This window comes from Leptodactylus fuscus, chromosome 5 (assembly GCF_031893055.1).
Source record: "Leptodactylus fuscus isolate aLepFus1 chromosome 5, aLepFus1.hap2, whole genome shotgun sequence".
Classification (NCBI taxonomy): domain Eukaryota; kingdom Metazoa; phylum Chordata; class Amphibia; order Anura; family Leptodactylidae; genus Leptodactylus; species Leptodactylus fuscus.
In genome coordinates this window covers 53,264,160-53,286,416 of record NC_134269.1, presented here as the reverse complement: position 1 = coordinate 53,286,416, position 22,257 = coordinate 53,264,160, and the positions used below count along the sequence as shown (strand labels likewise).

General features: G+C 46.3%; 1 protein-coding gene across 1 annotated transcript in view; it reads right to left on the bottom strand.

Annotated features, from left to right (window-relative positions):
- PCSK6 (proprotein convertase subtilisin/kexin type 6) overlaps window positions 1-22,257 on the bottom strand; it is a 142,506-nt gene that overhangs the window by 5,044 nt on the left and 115,205 nt on the right. Inside the window, exons 18-20 of the mRNA XM_075273143.1 lie at window positions 9,806-9,909; window positions 4,304-4,433; window positions 3,505-3,617 (exon numbers count right to left, since the gene is read on the bottom strand). Coding sequence (XP_075129244.1) covers window positions 3,505-3,617; window positions 4,304-4,433; window positions 9,806-9,909 — 347 coding nt within the window. The remainder of the gene's footprint in view (window positions 1-3,504; window positions 3,618-4,303; window positions 4,434-9,805; window positions 9,910-22,257) is intronic.

Sequence of the window (22,257 nt, the reverse complement as noted above, 5' to 3'; positions counted from 1 at the left end):
CTTCTTATTCTTCTGGACCCTTCGCAGCTTTTCACACTGTTGACCATCAACTTTCAGTGTATCATTTGCGGGCTCTGTTTCCTCCCCTCTTTCCCTTGCTGTTGGGGTTCCTCAGGGCTCGGTCCTCGGCCCCCTGCTCTTTTCTCTCTACACAGCCCCCATTGGACAAACCATCGCCAGATTTGGCTTCAGGTACCATCTTTATGCTGATGACACCCAATTATACACATCTTCCCATGACATCACCCCTGCACTCATACAGAACACCAGCAACTGTCTCTCTGCTGTCTCAAATATCATGTCCTCACTCTATCTGAAACTAAGTCTCTCTAAGACTGAACTACTACTGTTTCCACCATCTAATAGATCTGTCCCTGATATATCCATTGTAGTCTCAGGCCTTACTATAACTCCTAGGCAGTATGCCCGCTGCCTCAGGGTCATGTTTACGCAGACCTTTCCTTCATACCCATATTGAATCACTTGCACACTCATGTCACCTCCACCTCAAAAACATCTCCAGAATACACCCTTTCCTTACCAGAGATACACTAAAGACACTTATTGTCTCTCTGATTCATTCTCGCCTTGACTACTGTAACTCCTTACTAATCGGTCTTCCCCTCACTAAACTCTCCCCTCTACAATCTATTCTGAATGCAGCGGCCAGGCTCATCTATCAGGCTAGACGCTACAGCGATGTCTCTGGTCTGTGCCAGTCACTACATTGGCTGCCTATTCATTATAGAATAAAATATAAAGTTATCACTGTCATCCACAAGGCTCTCCATAATGCCGCACCTCCATACATTTCCTCCCTCATCTCTGTATACAAGACTTCTCCCGAGTTGCACCACTTCTCTGGAATGCTCTACCCCGGACAATCAGATTAACTCCCAATTTCTATAGTTTCAAACGCAAACTAAAGACGCATCTTTTCAGACAAGCCTATCACAATGTCTAACGTAAACCCTTAACCCTCCTCTGTCCCCGATCCCCAATTTCCCCACATAATATGATGCCATTTCAGGCTAACTCTATTTGTCCAAGCTCCATCCACATGTTAAAGGACACGACTGTCGACGGCTCATAAAGTCTTGTGTTTATGTAATGACAGTCACCTCTATTACAACATTGTCTGACCTCTGTATAAGCAATGCCACCCCTGCTACCTCTTGTGTCACCCCCTCTATCTCATAGATTATAAGCTCTTGCGAGCAGGGCCCTCAGTCCCATTGGGTGAAATGACTTTCTTTGTAATGTATCTTTCTGTCTGTATTTGAACCTTCAACCTCAAAAACATCTCCAGAATACGCCCTTTCCTTACCAGAGATACACTAAAGACACTTATTGTCTCTCTGATTCATTCTCGCCTTGACTACTGTAACTCCTTACTAATCGGTCTTCTCCTCACTAAACTCTCCCCTCTACAATCTATTCTGAATGCAGCAGCCAGGCTCATCTATCAGGCTAGACGCTACAGCGATGCCTCCGGTCTGTGCCAGTCACTACATTGGCTGCCTATTCATTATAGAATAAAATATAAAGTTATCACCCTCATCCACAAGGCTCTCCATAATGCCGCACCTCCCTACATTTCTTCCCTCATCTCTGTCTACCGCCCAACCCGTGTTCTCTGTTCACTCAATGACCTAACACTTACATCCTCTATTATCAGAACCTCCCATGCTCGTATACAAGACTTCTCCCGAGCTGCACCACTTCTCTGGAATGCTCTACCCCGGACAATCAGATTAACTCCCAACTTCTACAGTTTCAAACGCAAACTAAAGACACATCTTTTCAGACAGGCCTATCACAATTCCTAATGCACAAAATTGTCTGAACACTGTATAAGCAATGCCGCCCCTGCTACCTCTTGTGTCACCCCCTCTATCTCATAGATTGTAAGCTCTTTTGAGCAGGGCCCTCAGTCCCATTGTGTGAAATGACGTTCTTTGTTATGCATGTCTGTATCTGAACCCTATAAATTGTACAGCGCTGCGGAATATGTTGGCGCTATATAAATAAAATGTATTATTATTATATATTAACCCTACAAATTGTACAGCGCTGCGGAATATGTTGGCGCTATATAAATAAAATTTATTATTATTATTATTATTATTATTATTATTATATGTCCGGATATGTAAAACCACAGAATTCAAACATGGTGCACACTGTATTTCTTACAAATAAATATATATATTCCCCCTTTCTGCAAATGCCCTTACCCCAAGATCACTTATAGGCATAGGTCCACTGTGTCTAAATACTACATAAACATCCTGTGTGGTTACATAAAACTACTTGAAATAGTGTTATTCTCCCCACATGCTGCAAAAGGCTATTAATAGCAGCCTGTATATTGCTGAGAAGTCGGAGAAATTGATTAACCCCTTCCCACTGTGTGCCGTACTATTACATTGCGCAGAACATATAGTTAACACTATTAGGCTGGGGGCCCATGGGCCGGAAACGCCACGATTTCCCACGGCGGAAATGCGACGGGAAAATTTAAGCATTTCACAGTAACTGCAAAGTGGATGGTATTCTTGCGAATTGCATGCCCACTTTGTGGTAAAAACCGCAGCGTTCCAAAACTGGCGTGGTTTTAGAAATCGCAGCATGTCAATTACAGTATATCTATGGAAATTCCCATGGCTTCCCCAAAGATATAATTGTAACAAAGTCCATGGAGGTAAACTTTGCAAACTTTCTGTTTAAAGCGCTGCGCGAAGAACCACAATGCATTGCCGCTGCGGTTTTTCCCGCAGCACTTTATAGCTGCTGGTCGTCTCATGGGGCTTTAGCCTCAGATAGCCAAAAATCCGGACTAGCCACTGGAGTCAGTAAGTACTCAGCCTCCAGCGATTATGGCATCTAGGTGATTCGGGGACAAAATCGCAACTTCCCACAGGAATGAGATTGTGGGGTCCAAGGGATTGCAATGGCCTCCTGACTGCCTTTACTTATTACACATAGGAAATGGAATACAATGCTCAGAAAATATACAGTATTACAATTTATGCTCTAACATTACATGGAGGTACCAATGTAAGCTTGGGTACAACCAATATTACAGTATAAGGCTAAGGACACATGGGACGGCTCTGCTGTGGAATATCCATAGTGGACATCCCGTATCACTCCCAGTAAGATAGTCTTGTTTTTGGCTGTGTTTCCTGTGCAGGTGGCCTGGCTTTTAGTCGCTGTATTGCAGAGACTGAAAACTGGAGCTGAACCTAAGAAATAATTGACATCCTGCAGGTTCAAAACCCACATGACATTTTTTTCTTCACTGGAATGGATGAGAATTTTTTTTTTAGAATCCCATCCACGTCACTGTTCTGCGCTACTGTCCACTGCCAGCAATTCCACCCAGTGTCTCCCAGGCCTAAAACAGGCAGGCATTTGTGTAACTTCAATTTGGAAGACAGATATTGGCTGCAATATGTCTGGTGAACATGGCGTGCTAGCACTTTCCGTGAAAAGACTCACCATTGTTACAGGTGTGGTTAGTAACACAAGACCCGCTGAGCAGACTGTATCCCTCCTTGCACTTAATACAGTTTTTCCCAGTGGCTTCACAGATCAGGCAGTTCTCTTCACATCTGGACAGCAAAAAAGATGGTTATACTGGATAATATTTCCCATCCACCTACAATACTGCTCAAAAGTTTTAGACAGGTGTGAATAAACGCAATATAGTAAGAATGCTTTCAGAAATGGAAGGGTTAATTTTTACCAAATAAAATGATGGTAATGAACAAAAGAGAAATCTAAATCCCATCAGTATTTGGTATGACTGCTCTCTGGAGGAGGAGTCCTGGAGTGATGATATGGCCCCTACAGAGCCCTGATCTCTACATCATCCAGTCTGTCTAGGATTACATGAAGAGACAGAAGGATTTGACCAAGTCTACATTCAAAGAAGATCTGTGCTTAGCTCACCAAGATAGAACAACTTCCCTACCGTGTCCTTAAAAAAAAAAAAAAAAAAGTACCTAGAAGAATCGATGGAAGGCAAAAATCGGTCACATTAAATATTGATGGGATTTAGATTTCTCTTTTCTTCATTCACATCACTTTGTTAATTGACAAAAATAAGCCATTAATATTTCTATTTTGTGATACAGTCTTGCTGTCCATTCTTACTAACTTCTACACATTATTGCATTTCCCTGCGCAGTAGCACATAACATGATCTCAAGAATGGATGAGGACCAAAGGTGACCAAACTATCTACATTTAAAGTGGCTGCTCCCGTTCACTTGTCCCTACATACTGACTAGTTTACCTTCTGCACACTTTGTGCGGGAGCCCGGGTATGTCTTCAGAATAAAAGCCAGGGCTGCAGGTGGGGACACAGCGCCAGTCGTGCAAATGAAAGTCCTTGGCACACTGAGTACATTGATCTTTCCCAGTTCCTATTAAGAACACACAGTTAAAGGAGAGGTATATAGAATTACAGGTGAACGTCTGAAAGTATTGCTTTGTCAGAGATAGTTATTCGTTTTGTACAAACAACATTTTTGCCACAGCCTGTACCCTCTTGTTGCTAAAGAGTTAAGCTACGTACACACTGCCATTATCAATGTCCTTTGCTGTCATCCATCATAGGAAGAAAGTACTGCATGTTTTACGCTATAATTTGCCAATTAAGACTGGTATATAGCTTGGTGGTGGGTTGCACAGATCATATCTGAAGAAGGGAATGTGTCCCCGATACAGTGCAAGCCATAGGAACAAGTCACTTTCTCCCTTCCAAGCATGGATTGCTGAAATGGCTTGGAATGGAGATATCCTGATGCTACAGTTGTCTATATATGGACTAGGGGTGAATATGTTTTTCCATATTTGTCATTATTTATTGAATTGAAGATAAAATAGCAAGTATAAAAGAAGAGCCATTGAGTGAGTTTATTTGCGCTTCCTTCTGGAGAGAGACCATGACATAAGCTGGTCATACATATAATAGCTTCCAGCACGTTCAGCTTTTCTCTCCCAAATGCCCCTTAAACAAGCACTCTGGGCCGTGTCTGCAGATTAAAGCTGTCTATACATGTCAGGTCAGTTGTCAGTCGAAAGATCTTTTGGCTGATGGCAATCTCTCCTGATCTGCCCCATAAGCCTGCTCGGTTTAGCGTGCATTGGTTCTGAAGGGAGAGGTTAAAGTACACCACAGTCAGACATCACATCTCCTGAGAACAGAAGGATCAGGCATTCTGAAATCCAAAAAGAACATCTCTTTATGTGATCACTAATTACTGAAAATAATAATAAAATTGGCCAAAATTTACATAGCAAAATGTTGCTAAAGTGGGCCGTAATAGGTCAATATACCTACTTATAATATACCAGCCCACGAGACAGAAATAAAAAAAAAAAAAAATAAAAAAAAAAAATTACATATTTACGCAATATCACATATATAGACCTCTGGCACCATGTCCAATGCACATTTGCAATTCTTACAGTCAGCTTGACATCCAACCAGCAGATGCAGGAGAGTGCCCCTACATATTATATGGTCGGGTACGGTCACAGAAATCAATCATCAAGTTGAGCTGATATCAATCTAATATATATGGACTGGCTAAAAATCCAGAGTGAGAGAGATTTAAGCTGCCGCCAATCTGACCTGGCAATAGGTTTTCTGTCGCTGAAATTGTATGGAAGACCTTATACATATTTTATTCAAGAACAGCCGTAATTGGTATTTATGGAAGACTTCAATCTCATGTACATGGCCAACTTTAAAGGGCAGCCATGTGCTTTTTGGGGGTAAACACTGGGCCTTTTCCTCTCAATTATTGTATGAACTTTCTACAGACTCTTCCTGGGGAGAATTAGTATTCCTGAATATATCACAAATAGATTTTGTGCCAACCCAAGTACAATGATCCAGTCTGTCTTCCAGCAATACGTCAGGGGAGGAATTGTCTGAACTAACTCGGATGCTCAGAATACATTCAGGTCACCTCCTTGATCAGGTAACACTTAATTTATCCTAAAAGCTTGTATGGTGGAAATGACAGAAGGTTTCCCACATGTGATGTCACTGTACTTATCACGGAACTGCCAAAGCAATGAATACTACATGGATCCAAATCCGCAAGTCATCAAGGATTTACTTGTCTGCAAATTAACTTGCGGTTCTAATATAAATCAGTAAAATCTCAGCGTTCCTCCGTCACCCTGCCTTAATATAGTAAAATCTAGAAACACCTCTCAGTTCTTCCAGCATGAATTCACGTCACAAGTACACTGGGCCACCCAGACGCTTCCCAAACAGTACGTGTGTGGCAAAGCCACAGAGTAGACAAGAGCCCCTCTCCCGGGATCACAGGATCAGAGCTAATATAATGCACATAACAAACACACAGGAGAAGAGCTGAATATTTCCGTACAATTAATCCAAGGAACTTCACTATCTGGGGGATCTGCTATTTATGCTTTATTTCACTGTTCTGGGAAAACACAAAATTATTTTTAAACAGATTTTAGGGGATAGAACAATTCTAAAGTATTAAAAGTGTATGGCACTAGGAACTGCAAAATCCTGTCTCAATGGTATTATCCTTCAGTTAAACTGCACCACCTTCTTCCCCAGGTGTCCTTAACTTGCTGGTGATGTGGTGTAGCCAAAAGATCCATGACTCATATCTGGTGGTCGTGTCCCTTCACATGTCCGCACTGTATAATTCTATGTGCTGGCCTCGTGTCACCCTCACTCCTGAACACCCTCTGCTCTCCATGTTGCTGGACGTGCCTTTTGTGCCACTTCATTATGGCCATGTGCCATGTTTTATATCATGCATTTGCATTGATCATTCCTCTAGTGTGCAGTGCAGGTATTTTTCCACTCAGCCTTGATAGCTCTGCTATCCCCCCTATTGATACTATTTGTTATTTACTTATATGAGTCATCCTGCTAGTGTATACTATATGTTCTAACTGTGGGAGGTATATGTATACTTAATCTTTGATGTATTGATACACTTTTTCCTTCCACTCAGTGGTTAGATATACATAGTTGTTATCATATAGGGATACTTATTTGTGGCTGTATGCACTGACACCTAGCATATTATTATATATTACTAGCTGGCACATCAGTAATCCTGATATATTTTCTACATATTTCTCATGATTCGATGGTTTTGCATTTTGGAGGTGTGTGCTTGTTTTATGTCTTTTTGTGTCTTTCTTTGGCAGTTTATATCATCTGCCCCGCTGTATAAAAATTCATGTATTTTTATGATGTAAACAATAAATATTTATTATATTTTATACTATACTCCTAGTGTTACGCATATATTGCTTTGCCTTCGGGCTTTCTTCTTTGGTCATGTGACAGATCATCCCTAGACTCTGGATAACCCAACTTGTCTCAACCCAGTTGATGTGGATGGAAGAGCTTGGTGCTTGGGATGAGGGTTTAGATTTTCAACTGCTATGTAGAACTGGATAATGGATCCTCCACACTGTGATCTTTCCCTTGACTTGCAGACCAGTGGCTATCTAGAGGTGTAATTTCTTGTCCTACCCGTTTCACTGTACTTTCCCCCCCTCCTCACCCTTCCCCCACTATCCTACCTCTCTCAACATTCTATTCCTTCTTTTCACTTCTTCATTTGCTCTTTCGCTCCAAGGCAGCAGTAACCTTTTATCTTCTCTGAGAAAGCCAAAATGTAGTTCAGTTAGCACTTGGAGGCAGGTACTCTTTAATAAAACTATTCAGGCTTAAAGGGGTTGTCCCATCACAAGGATCCTATCTATAATGCTTGTTAATGTGAATGTAAGACTTTTCCTAAATACATTACTTCAGCAGAACTGCTTTGTTTGTCCACTATATTACTTTATTCATTTTTTTGGGACACATCCCTTGACTTATCTGGTCATAAGTCAAGTGATGTATCTGCTGCTCTGAGGGGGGAGGGAGAAGGGGCTAAGTGCACAGGAGCGAGCCTGGAGGGGGGGGGGGGGGTAGTTTACCCTTTGGGAGGAAGGGGTCACCAATACAAATCCGGCATCCGCTGTATTAGAGAGGCGGATGCCGGGGAAGGTTAGACGCCAGCACAGATGCCAGCAACATGGCTATGCTCCTGCCCTGCATGAAGCCAGCAGCGGCAGGAGCGATGCTGCTATTCCGGAGGGGAGGGGGGGGCGGAGGAGCGGAATAGCAGCATCGCTTCTGCCGCTGCTGGCTTCATGCAGGGCAGGAGCATAGCGATGTTGCTGGCATCTGTGCTGGAGTCTACACTCCCCAGCATCCGCCTCTCTATTACAGCGGATGCCGGGTCTGTATTCACATATGCAAAGCCAAGCAGCGAGATGCCGCTGGCCCTGCGTGCATGCTCATAGACCAGTCTAGCCTTCACAATGCGAATACAGACCCGGCATCCGCTGTAATAGAGAGAGGCGGATGCCAGGTCTGTATTCGCATTGTGAAGGCTAGACTGGTCTATGAGCGCCCACGCAGGGCCAGCGGCATCTCGCCGCTTGGCTTTGCATATGTGACCCCGCCCACCAATGACGCAACAAAGCCGGAAGACAGAAGATTTCACAGCAACGAAGACTGGTGAGTATGCGACGTGGGAATACCCCTTTAATATTTTATCTGATCTCAGTCCGCCCATAGACTATATACATCCAGACCCACATCCATTCGTCTCAGAAAGGGGCAAGGCTAAAATGTGTATGAATGTACCCAAATTTCGCTAAAATTTTGGAATTTAAGTGAGCCAACTAACAGGTGGTATAAAGCACCAGATTTATCATTCAGCATCATCTAATGTGATAACTCTGATGCATTTTCAGACTGCCGGTCTACATTTATACCAGTTTTACTATTCGTAAATCTCGGCCATTGTTTTTGAAACGATTATTGCTTTTGTAAATGTTACAATGACAGGCAAACTATTATACCGGCAGCATAACCCAATAGGTAGGTGCTAATGACAAACCTGGGGGTTTCTATGAGATCCCCAGCTTCATTCCATCATACAGTTTTCCATACATGCCAGGGTTGCCATGTACTGCGGCATGTAAGAGGCTAAATTATCAGAGCCTAACAATATTGGTCTCCGATCAGTGTCTGGTGCCCTGGCAAGTCTACAGGCGCCATCACTCTACAGTACTGCAATCTTCTGCTCAAGGGCATCACATCAGAAGCCCCCTGAATGCCAGCCATGAAACCCTATACCGCCGCCATTAAGGGCATGATATAACCAAGCCAGATTCCCTAGATGCAAACAATGGAGGCTGCCATGGAGTGACATCAAGAGGAGATCTTGAAATCTGGGGCAGAATCGCTACAGAATGCCTCTTCGTATAAGGAAATGTTATGTAGTTTTCTATGAATAAATTGTAATTTGCTGAAGGTGGAATATTGTGCGCGATGAACATGAAATATATTGTAAGATCGCAGCCAAAGTTTGTTGGAATCTGCAGATGAGGTAATATCTATATACTGGCTTTGCATTGAAGGGATTATCAGCTACAGAACAATTAAAGATTGTGCTTACATAGCAACTGTGACTGATGACAACTTCCCTAACACCACAAGACACAAGCGACCTGCTGGCATTGCTCACAGATATTAACAGTAGCAATTCAAAGCATATGTGCAGCCTTTCCAAGCCATTCTCCCAGCAAGCTGATGTGTGAAGTCCCAACTGGGAAAATGAATATTCTGCAACATAATAAAGCAAGTGCCTAGACCTGCCAGGTTTCTGTCTACAAAGCGGACACAAACTGCATGGAAAAGTTTAGCCCAGAGGGAAAGACATCTTACCCACACATGACTGGCACGTTGTGTGGCACCTGTCACATCGCATCAAAGCTGTATTATAGAACGTCCCCTGCTCACACTCTGGCACACACATTGACCCTGAAAGGCTAAAAAAGAAAAAATATGTTAAAACAAAGTTCACAAAATGTCACTGTCATATGAATTAGTAATGAGGAAAAATGGCTATGCAAAATATGGCAAAATATAACTGAAAAGGTACTTTATATTACTGGCTTATGTGACAGGTCGTCAGCTCTGCTCTTGGCGAGCACCCAGTGCCAGGAGGTGACCTGGGATTATCTGATGCCCCAATCACATTTAATTGTATCTACATTCTGCACCAGTGCCAGTAATGCCCTTAGCATCTGCAGACCATTAACACCTTGCCTTACTATTCCTTGGGTTAAAATCACATTCTATATTCACATAATTCACATCACTATAATCGTATTACTGGGATTGTTGCAGAATTAAACAAGACTGGAACAAAGCAGGGATGACAAGTCCCTATCATTGCCATGGAATCTGCTAGAACAGGGGTCAGCAACCTTTTATATATCGTGCACCAATTTATTATTTTTTTTAAAGAAGATGAAGCAGTCAGTGTGCCATGAAATAATGGTAAGGATTAGAGATGAGCGAACACTAAAATGTTCGAGGTTCGAAATACGATTCGAACAGCCGCTCAATGTTCGTGTGTTCGAACGGGTTTCGAACCCCATTATAGTCTATGGGGAACAGATACTCGTTAAGGGGGAAACCCAAATCCGTGTCTGGAGGGTCACCAAGTCCACTATGACACCCCAGGAAATGATGCCAACACCTCTGGAATGACACTGGGACAGCAGGGGAAGCATGTCTGGGGGCATCTAACACACCAAAGACCCTCTATTACCCCAACATCACAGCCTAACAACTACACACTTTACACACTCAATACCACCTCTCTGACAGTAGGAAAACACCTTGAAACATGTGTATTTGGCACTTGCAGTGAGGAGAGCTTGTCACCAGCAGTGAATTTGGCCCTTGTAGTAAGTTGAGGTTGGCACCAACATTTGTTTTGAAAATCAGGGTGGATTGAGCCTCTAACCAGCAGAGTTTGGGCAAATTCATGGTGGAGGGAGCCTCTAAAAACCCCAGTTTGGACCAATTCATGGTGGAGGGAGCCTCTAACCAGCCCAGTTTGGGCAAATTCATGGTGGAGGGAGCCTCTAAAAAACCCAGTTTGGACCAATTCATGGTGGAGGGAGCCTCTAACCAGCCCAGTTTGGGCAAATTCATGGTGGAGGGAGCCTCTAACCAGCCCAGTTTGGACCAATTAATGGTGGAGGGAGCCTCTAACCAGCCCAGTTTGGACCAATTAATGGTGGAGGGAGCCTCTAACCACCCCAGTTTGGACCAATTCATGGTGGAGGGAGCCTCTAAACAGCCCAGTTTGGGCAAATTCATGGTGGAGGGAGCCTCTAAAAAACCCAGTTTGGACCAATTCATGGTGGAGGGAGCCTCTAACCAGCCCAGTTTGGACCAATTAATGGTGGAGGGAGCCTCTAAACAGCCAAGTTTGGACCAATTCATGGTGGAGGGAGCCTCTAAAAACCCCAGTTTGGACCAATTCATGGTGGAGGGAGCCTCTAACCAGCCCAGTTTGGGCAAATTCATGGTGGAGGGAGCCTCTAAACAGCCCAGTTTGGGCAAATTCATGGTGGAGGGAGCCTCTAACCAGCCCAGTTTGGACCAATTAATGGTGGAGGGAGCCTCTAACCAGCCCAGTTTGGACCAATTAATGGTGGAGGGAGCCTCTAACCACCCCAGTTTGGACCAATTCATGGTGGAGGGAGCCTCTAACCAGCCCAGTTTGGACCAATTCATGGTGGAGGGAGCCTCTAAAAAACCCAGTTTGGACCAATTCATGGTGGAGGGAGCCTCTAAACAGCCCAGTTTGGGCAAATTCATGGTGGAGGGAGCCTCTAAAAACCCCAGTTTGGACCAATTCATGGTGGAGGGAGCCTCTAACCAGCCCAGTTTGGGCAAATTCATGGTGGAGGGAGCCTCTAAAAAACCCAGTTTGGACCAATTCATGGTGGAGGGAGCCTCTAACCAGCCCAGTTTGGGCAAATTCATGGTGGAGGGAGCCTCTAACCAGCCCAGTTTGGACCAATTAATGGTGGAGGGAGCCTCTAACCAGCCCAGTTTGGACCAATTAATGGTGGAGGGAGCCTCTAACCACCCCAGTTTGGACCAATTCATGGTGGAGGGAGCCTCTAAACAGCCCAGTTTGGGCAAATTCATGGTGGAGGGAGCCTCTAAAAAACCCAGTTTGGACCAATTCATGGTGGAGGGAGCCTCTAACCAGCCCAGTTTGGACCAATTAATGGTGGAGGGAGCCTCTAAACAGCCAAGTTTGGACCAATTCATGGTGGAGGGAGCCTCTAAAAACCCCAGTTTGGACCAATTCATGGTGGAGGGAGCCTCTAACCAGCCCAGTTTGGGCAAATTCATGGTGGAGGGAGCCTCTAAACAGCCCAGTTTGGGCAAATTCATGGTGGAGGGAGCCTCTAACCAGCCCAGTTTGGACCAATTAATGGTGGAGGGAGCCTCTAACCAGCCCAGTTTGGACCAATTAATGGTGGAGGGAGCCTCTAACCAGCCCAGTTTGGACCAATTAATGGTGGAGGGAGCCTCTAACCACCCCAGTTTGGACCAATTCATGGTGGAGGGAGCCTCTAACCAGCCCAGTTTGGACCAATTCATGGTGGAGGGAGCCTCTAAAAAACCCAGTTTGGACCAATTCATGGTGGAGGGAGCCTCTAAACAGCCCAGTTTGGGCAAATTCATGGTGGAGGGAGCCTCTAAAAAACCCAGTTTGGACCAATTCATGGTGGAGGGAGCCTCTAACCAGCCCAGTTTGGACCAATTAATGGTGGAGGGAGCCTCTAAACAGCCAAGTTTGGACCAATTCATGGTGGAGGGAGCCTCTAAAAACCCCAGTTTGGACCAATTCATGGTGGAGGGAGCCTCTAACCAGCCCAGTTTGGACCAATTAATGGTGGAGGGAGCCTCTAACCAGCCCAGTTTGGACCAATTAATGGTGGAGGAAGCCTCTAACCACCCCAGTTTGGACCAATTCATGGTGGAGGGAGCCTCTAAACAGCCCAGTTTGGGCAAATTCATGGTGGAGGGAGCCTCTAACCAGCCCAGTTTGGACCAATTAATGGTGGAGGGAGCCTCTAACCAGCCCAGTTTGGACCAATTCATGGTGGAGGGAGCCTCTAACCAGCCCAGTTTGGACCAATTAATGGTGGAGGGAGCCTCTAACCACCCCAGTTTGGACCAATTCATGGTGGAGGGAGCCTCTAACCAGCCCAGTTTGGACCAATTCATGGTGGAGGGAGCCTCTAAAAAACCCAGTTTGGACCAATTCATGGTGGAGGGAGCCTCTAAACAGCCCAGTTTGGGCAAATTCATGGTGGAGGGAGCCTCTAAAAAACCCAGTTTGGACCAATTCATGGTGGAGGGAGCCTCTAACCAGCCCAGTTTGGACCAATTAATGGTGGAGGGAGCCTCTAAACAGCCAAGTTTGGACCAATTCATGGTGGAGGGAGCCTCTAAAAACCCCAGTTTGGACCAATTCATGGTGGAGGGAGCCTCTAACCAGCCCAGTTTGGACCAATTAATGGTGGAGGGAGCCTCTAACCAGCCCAGTTTGGACCAATTAATGGTGGAGGGAGCCTCTAACCACCCCAGTTTGGACCAATTCATGGTGGAGGGAGCCTCTAAACAGCCAAGTTTGGACCAATTCATGGTGAAGGGAGCCTCTAAAAACCCGTTTGGACCAATTCATGGTGGAGGGAGCCTCTAACCAGCCCAGTTTGGGCAAATTCATGGTGGAGGGAGCCTCTAAACAGCCAAGTTTGGGCAAATTCATGGTGGAGGGAGCCTCTAACCAGCCCAGTTTGGACCAATTAATGGTGGAGGGAGCCTCTAACCAGCCCAGTTTGGACCAATTAATGGTGGAGGGAGCCTCTAACCACCCCAGTTTGGACCAATTCATGGTGGAGGGAGCCTCTAAACAGCCAAGTTTGGACCAATTCATGGTGGAGGGAGCCTCTAAAAACCCCAGTTTGGACCAATTCATGGTGGAGGGAGCCTCTAACCAGCCCAGTTTGGACCAATTAATGGTGGAGGGAGCCTCTAAACAGCCAAGTTTTGGGAAATTCATGGTGGAGGGAGCCTCTAACCAGCCCAGTTTGGACCAATTCATGGTGGAGGGAGCCTCTAAACAGCCCAGTTTGGGCAAATTCATGGTGGAGGGAGCCTCTAAAAAACCCAGTTTGGACCAATTCATGGTGGAGGGAGCCTCTAACCAGCCCAGTTTGGACCAATTAATGGTGGAGGGAGCCTCTAACCAGCCAAGTTTGGACCAATTCATGGTGGAGGGAGCCTCTAAAAACCCCAGTTTGGACCAATTCATGGTGGAGGGAGCCTCTAACCAGCCCAGTTTGGGCAAATTCATGGTGGAGGGAGCCTCTAAACAGCCCAGTTTGGGCAAATTCATGGTGGAGGGAGCCTCTAACCAGCCCAGTTTGGACCAATTAATGGTGGAGGGAGCCTCTAACCAGCCCAGTTTGGACCAAATAATGGTGGAGGGAGCCTCTAACCACCCCAGTTTGGACCAATTCATGGTGGAGGGAGCCTCTAAACAGCCAAGTTTGGACCAATTCATGGTGGAGGGAGCCTCTAAAAACCCCAGTTTGGACCAATTCATGGTGGAGGGAGCCTCTAACCAGCCCAGTTTGGACCAATTAATGGTGGAGGGAGCCTCTAAACAGCCAAGTTTTGGGAAATTCATGGTGGAGGGAGCCTCTAACCAGCCCAGTTTGGACCAATTCATGGTGGAGGGAGCCTCTAAACAGCCCAGTTTGGGCAAATTCATGGTGGAGGGAGCCTCTAAAAAACCCAGTTTGGACCAATTCATGGTGGAGGGAGCCTCTAACCAGCCCAGTTTGGACCAATTAATGGTGGAGGGAGCCTCTAACCAGCCCAGTTTGGACCAATTAATGGTGGAGGGAGCCTCTAACCACCCCAGTTTGGACCAATTCATGGTGGAGGGAGCCTCTAAACAGCCAAGTTTGGACCAATTCATGGTGGAGGGAGCCTCTAAAAACCCCAGTTTGGACCAATTCATGGTGGAGGGAGCCTCTAACCAGCCCAGTTTGGGCAAATTCATGGTGGAGGGAGCCTCTAAACAGCCCAGTTTGGGCAAATTCATGGTGGAGGGAGCCTCTAAAAAACCCAGTTTGGACCAATTCATGGTGGAGGGAGCCTCTAACCAGCCCAGTTTGGACCAATTAATGGTGGAGGGAGCCTCTAAACAGCCAAGTTTGGACCAATTCATGGTGGAGGGAGCCTCTAAAAACCCCAGTTTGGACCAATTCATGGTGGAGGGAGCCTCTAACCAGCCCAGTTTGGGCAAATTCATGGTGGAGGGAGCCTCTAAACAGCCCAGTTTGGGCAAATTCATGGTGGAGGGAGCCTCTAACCAGCCCAGTTTGGACCAATTAATGGTGGAGGGAGCCTCTAACCAGCCCAGTTTGGACCAATTAATGGTGGAGGGAGCCTCTAACCAGCCCAGTTTGGACCAATTAATGGTGGAGGGAGCCTCTAACCACCCCAGTTTGGATCAATTCATGGTGGAGGGAGCCTCTAACCAGCCCAGTTTGGACCAATTCATGGTGGAGGGAGCCTCTAAAAAACCCAGTTTGGACCAATTCATGGTGGAGGGAGCCTCTAAACAGCCCAGTTTGGGCAAATTCATGGTGGAGGGAGCCTCTAAACAGCCCAGTTTGGGCAAATTCATGGTGGAGGGAGCCTCTAACCAGCCCAGTTTGGACCAATTAATGGTGGAGGGAGCCTCTAACCAGCCCAGTTTGGACCAATTCATGGTGGAGGGAGCCTCTAAACAGCCCAGTTTTGGCAAATTCATGGTGGAAGGAGCCTCTAACCAGCAGAGTTGTGGGAAAGCAGGGTGGAGGGAGCCTCTAACCAGCAGAGTTGGTGGAAATCAGGGTGGAGGGAGCCTCTAACCAGCAGAGTTGGGGGAAATCATGTTGGAGGGAGCCTAGTATTAGCAGAATTGTGCAACGCTTATGGTGGATGAGTATGAGGATGCGGAGGAATTGGAGAGGTTGAGTACAGACATGGAGTTTCATGTTGGGGTGCTTTACACAGGTGGGCACAAAAATGAAGGCTCTATCCAGTGGTGGTTCATTTTTATCAAAGTGAGCCGGTCGGCACTCTCAGCTGACAGACGGGTGCGCTTGTCAGTGATGATGCCACCGGCTGCACTGAACACCCTCTCAGATAGGACGCTGGCGGCAGGACAGGACAGCACCTCCAAGGCATATAGGGCAAGTTCAAGCCACAGGTCCAACTTCGACACCCAATACGTGTAGGGCGCAGAGGGGTCGGAGAGGACAGGGCTGTGGTCGGAAAGGTATTCCCGCAACATGCGCCTATACTTCTCACGCCTGGTGACACTAGGACCCTCCGTGGCGGCACTTTGGCGAGGGGGTGCCATCAAGGTGTCCCAGACCTTAGACAGTGTGCCCCTCGTTTGTGTGGACCGGTGAGAACTTGGTTGCCTACTGGAGGAACTGCCCTCCCTGCCGCCAACGTCACATGCTGGAAACATCTCCATCATATTCTGCACCAATTGCCTGTGGCAAGCATTGATGCGATTGGCCCTCCCCTCTACCGGAATAAAAGACGAGATGTTGTTTTTATACCGGGGGTCAAGGATAGCAAAGATCCAGTACTGGTTGTCCTCCATGATTTTGACAATACGCTTGTCGGTTGTAAAGCACCCCAACATGAACTCAGCCATGTCTGCCACAGTGTTAGTTGGCATGACTCCTCTGGCCCCACCGGAAAGTTCAATCTCCATTTCCTCCTCATCCTCCATGTCTACCCATCCGCGCTGCAACAATGGGACGATTCGAAGTTGCCCGGAAGCCTCCTGTATCACCATCACATCATCGGACAACTCTTCTTCCTCCTCCTCCTCCTCCTCCATTAAACGCAGTGAAGCGGACAGATGTGTGGACCTACTCTCCAGCTGTGACGGATCGGATGCTATCCCTAACTCCTCTGTGTGATCTGAGTTATCCCTGATGTCAATCAGGGATTCTCTCAGAACACACAAGAGCGGGATTGTAAGGCTCACCATCGCATCCTCAGAGCTCACCCTCCTTGTGGACTCCTCAAAGACCCGTAGCATGTCACAAAGGTCTCTCATCCATGGCCACTCATGGATGTGAAACTGAGGCAGCTGACTTTGTGGCACCCTAGGGTTTTGTAGCTGGTATTCCATCAAAGGTCTCTGCTGCTCAACCACTCTATTCAACATCTGAAACGTTGAGTTCCAGCGTGTGGGGACGTCGCACAAAAGCCGGTGTTGTGGCACATGCAGGCGTTGCTGGAGAGATTTTAAGCTAGCAGCGGCTACTGTCGACTTGCGAAAGTGGGCGCACATGCGCCGCACTTTCACCAGTAGCTCTGGAACATTGGGGTAGCTCTTTAGGAAACGTTGCACCACTAGGTTGAAGACGTGGGCCAGGCATGGAACATGTTGGAGTCCGGCAAGCTCCAGAGCTGCTACCAGGTTCCGGCCGTTATCACAAACGACCATGCCTGGGCCCAGGTGCAGCGGCTCAAACCATATTGCCGTCTCATCGAGGAGGGCATCCCTCACCTCGGAGGCAGTGTGCTGTCTGTCCCCCAAGCTGATCAGCTTCAGCACAGCCTGCTGACGTCTACCAACGCCAGTGCTGCAACGTTTCCAACTCGTAGCTGGGGTCAATCTAACAGCGGAGGAGGAGGCGGTGGCGGAGGAGGAGGCGGTGGCGGAGGAGGAGGCGGTAGAGGAGGAGGAGGAGGGGGGTGTTCTTCTCGTGTCCCTGCCAGGAATGTTAGGCGGGGAGACGAGGTACACCGGGCCAGTTTGGGAAGCAGTCCCAGCCTCAACTACATTCACCCAGTGTGCCGTCAGTGAAATGTAGCGTCCCTGTCCGCATGCACTTGTCCACGCGTCGGTGGTCAAGTGGACCTTTGTGCAAAGCGCGGAACTAAGGGCCCGCCTGATGTTGAGTGACACGTGCTGGTGCAAGGCGGGGACGGCACACCGGGAGAAGTAGTGACGGCTAGGGACGGCATAGCGAGGTGCCGCAGTTGCCATCAGGTCCAGGAAGGCGGGAGTTTCAACAAGCCGGAACGCCAACATCTCCTGGGCCAGCAGTTTAGCGATGTTGGCGTTCAAGGCTTGCGCGTGTGGGTGGTTAGCAGTGTATTTCTGCCGCCGCTCCAATGTCTGAGAGATGGTGGGTTGTTGTAAAGAAACGCCTGATGGTGCCTTTGATGGTGCAGGAGAAGGAGATAAGACAGGACCAGGGGAGGATGAGGTAGAAGTCAACAAAGTGGCGGAGGCAGATGAAGTGGTGTCCTGGCTCGTCCTCTGGAGTGCATCGCCAGCACAGTCAGCAGTGGCAGTGGCAGAGGCAGAGGCAGTGGCAGAGGCAGTGGCAGTGGCGTGAACGGCAGGCGGCCTTTGTCCTGCCGTTGCTGCCTGCCACTGATTCCAGTGCTTGGATTCCAAATGACGGCGCATTGAAGTGGTGGACAGGTTGCTCTTCTCAGAGCCCCTAATCAATTTCGAGAGGCAAATTGTGCAGACAACACTATATCTGTCCTCGGCGCATTCCTTGAAAAAACTCCACACCTTCGAGAAACGTGCCCTCGAGGTGGGAGTTTTTCGGGGCTGGGTACGAACTGGAACATCTTGGGAGATTCCGGGTGTGGCCTGGCTTCGCCTAAGCTGCTGACCTCTGCCTCTGCCTCTAGCTACCCTTTTTGGTGCTGCACCTGCCTCAACATCCACACTACTTTCCCCGCTTGACATCCCCCCTGTCCAGGTCGGGTCAGTGTCCTCATCATCCACCACTTCCTCTTCCAACTCCTGTCTCATCTCCTCCTCCCGCACAATGCGCCGGTCAACTGGATGCCCTGACGGCAACTGCGTCACATCATCGTCGATGAGGGTGGGTTGCTGGTCATCCACCACCAAATCGAACGGAGATGGAGGAGACTCTAGTGTTTGAGCATCTGGACACAGATGCTCCTCTGTTAGGTTCGTGGAATCGTGACGTGGAGAGGCAGGTTGAGGGACAATGAAAGGAGCGGAGAACAGCTCTGGGGAGCAGGGACAGTTTGGGTTATTGTTCTGTAAAGCTTCGGAATTTTGGGAGGAAGGAAGACAAGACTGTTGGGTAATAGGAGGAGAGGAGGCAGAGTCTGACTGGCTGCTGGACAATGTGCTGTAAGCGTTCTCTGACAGCCATTGCAAGACCTGTTCCTGGTTCTCGGGCCTACTAAGGTTTGTACCCTGCAGTTTAGTTAATGTGGCAAGCAACCCTGGCACTGTGGAGTGGCGCAATGCTTGCTGCCCCACAGGAGTAGGCACAGGACGCCCTGTGGCTTCACTGCTACCTTGCTCCCCAGAACCATTCCCCCGACCTCGCCCACGGCCTCGTCCACGTCCCTTTCCGGGAGCCTTGCGCATTTTGAATTCCTAGTTAGAAATTGGCACTGTATACCAGTAGTAAAAATTGTGGGTGCACGTAACCCCAATATATTCTTTGAATTCCCAGTCAGACACTGGCACTATATGGCAGTAGCAAGAAATGAGGGTATTTGTATTCCCAATATACTCTTTAAATTCCCAGTCAGACAATGGCACTGTATACCAGTAGTAAAAATTGTGGGTGCACGTAACCCCAATATATTCTTTGAATTCCCAGTCAGAAACTGGCACTATATGGCAGTAGCAAGAAATGAGGGTATTTGTATTCCCAATATACTCTTTGAATTCCCAGTCAGACAATGGCACTGTATACCAGTAGTAAAAATTGTGGGTGCACGTAACCCCAATATATTCTTTGAATTACCAGTCAGAAACTGGCACTATATGGCAGTAGCAAGAAATGAGGGTATTTATAACCCCAATATATTCTTTGAATTCCCAGTCAGACAATGGCACTGTATACCAGTAGTAAAAATTGTGGGTGCACGTAACCCCAATATATTCTTTGAATTCCCAGTCAGAAACTGGCACTATATGGCAGTAGCAAGAAATGAGGGTATTTATAACCCCAATATATTCTTTGAATTCCCAGTCAGACAATGGCACTGTATACCAGTAGTAAAAATTGTGGGTGCACGTAACCCCAATATATTCTTTGAATTCCCAGTCAGAAACTGGCACTATATGGCAGTAGCAAGAAATGAGGGTATTTGTATTCCCAATATACTCTTTGAATTCCCAGTCAGACAATGGCACTGTATACCAGTAGTAAAAATTGTGGGTGCACGTAACCCCAATATATTCTTTGAATTACCAGTCAGAAACTGGCACTATATGGCAGTAGCAAGAAATGAGGGTATTTATAACCCCAATATATTCTTTGAATTCCCAGTCAGACAATGGCACTGTATACCAGTAGTAAAAATTGTGGGTGCACGTAACCCCAATATATTCTTTGAATTCCCAGTCAGAAACTGGCACTATATGGCAGTAGCAAGAAATGAGGGTATTTGTATTCCCAATATACTCTTTGAATTCCCAGTCAGACAATGGCACTGTATACCAGTAGTAAAAATTGTGGGTGCACGTAACCCCAATATATTCTTTGAATTACCAGTCAGAAACTGGCACTATATGGCAGTAGCAAGAAATGAGGGTATTTATAACCCCAATATATTCTTTGAATTCCCAGTCAGACAATGGCACTGTATACCAGTAGTAAAAATTGTGGGTGCACGTAACCCCAATATATTCTTTGAATTCCCAGTCAGAAACTGGCACTATATGGCAGTAGCAAGAAATGAGGGTATTTGTATTCCCAATATACTCTTTGAATTCCCAGTCAGACAATGGCACTGTATACCAGTAGTAAAAATTGTGGGTGCACGTAACCCCAATATATTCTTTGAATTACCAGTCAGAAACTGGCACTATATGGCAGTAGCAAGAAATGAGGGTATTTATAACCCCAATATATTCTTTGAATTCCCAGTCAGACAATGGCACTGTATACCAGTAGTAAAAATTGTGGGTGCACGTAACCCCAATATATTCTTTGAATTACCAGTCAGAAACTGGCACTATATGGCAGTAGCAAGAAATGAGGGTATTTGTATTCCCAATATACTCTTTGAATTCCCAGTCAGACAATGGCACTGTATACCAGTAGTAAAAATTGTGGGTGCACGTAACCCCAATATATTCTTTGAATTACCAGTCAGAAACTGGCACTATATGGCAGTAGCAAGAAATGAGGGTATTTATAACCCCAATATATTCTTTGAATTCCCAGTCAGACAATGGCACTGTATACCAGTAGTAAAAATTGTGGGTGCACGTAACCCCAATATATTCTTTGAATTCCCAGTCAGAAACTGGCACTATATGGCAGTAGCAAGAAATGAGGGTATTTGTATTCCCAATATACTCTTTGAATTCCCAGTCAGACAATGGCACTGTATACCAGTAGTAAAAATTGTGGGTGCACGTAACCCCAATATATTCTTTGAATTACCAGTCAGAAACTGGCACTATATGGCAGTAGCAAGAAATGAGGGTATTTATAACCCCAATATATTCTTTGAATTCCCAGTCAGACAATGGCACTGTATACCAGTAGTAAAAATTGTGGGTGCACGTAACCCCAATATATTCTTTGAATTACCAGTCAGAAACTGGCACTATATGGCAGTAGCAAGAAATGAGGGTATTTGTATTCCCAATATACTCTTTGAATTCCCAGTCAGACAATGGCACTGTATACCAGTAGTAAAAATTGTGGGTGCACGTAACCCCAATATATTCTTTGAATTACCAGTCAGAAACTGGCACTATATGGCAGTAGCAAGAAATGAGGGTATTTGTATTCCCAATATACTCTTTGAATTCCCAGTCAAACAATGGCACTGTATACCAGTAGTAAAAATTGTGGGTGCACGTAACCCCAATATATTCTTTGAATTACCAGTCAGAAACTGGCACTATATGGCAGTAGCAAGAAATGAGGGTATTTATAACCCCAATATATTCTTTGAATTCCCAGTCAGACAATGGCACTGTATACCAGTAGTAAAAATTGTGGGTGCACGTAACCCCAATATATTCTTTGAATTACCAGTCAGAAACTGGCACTATATGGCAGTAGCAAGAAATGAGGGTATTTGTATTCCCAATATACTCTTTGAATTCCCAGTCAGACAATGGCACTGTATACCAGTAGTAAAAATTGTGGGTGCACGTAACCCCAATATATTCTTTGAATTACCAGTCAGAAACTGGCACTATATGGCAGTAGCAAGAAATGAGGGTATTTATAACC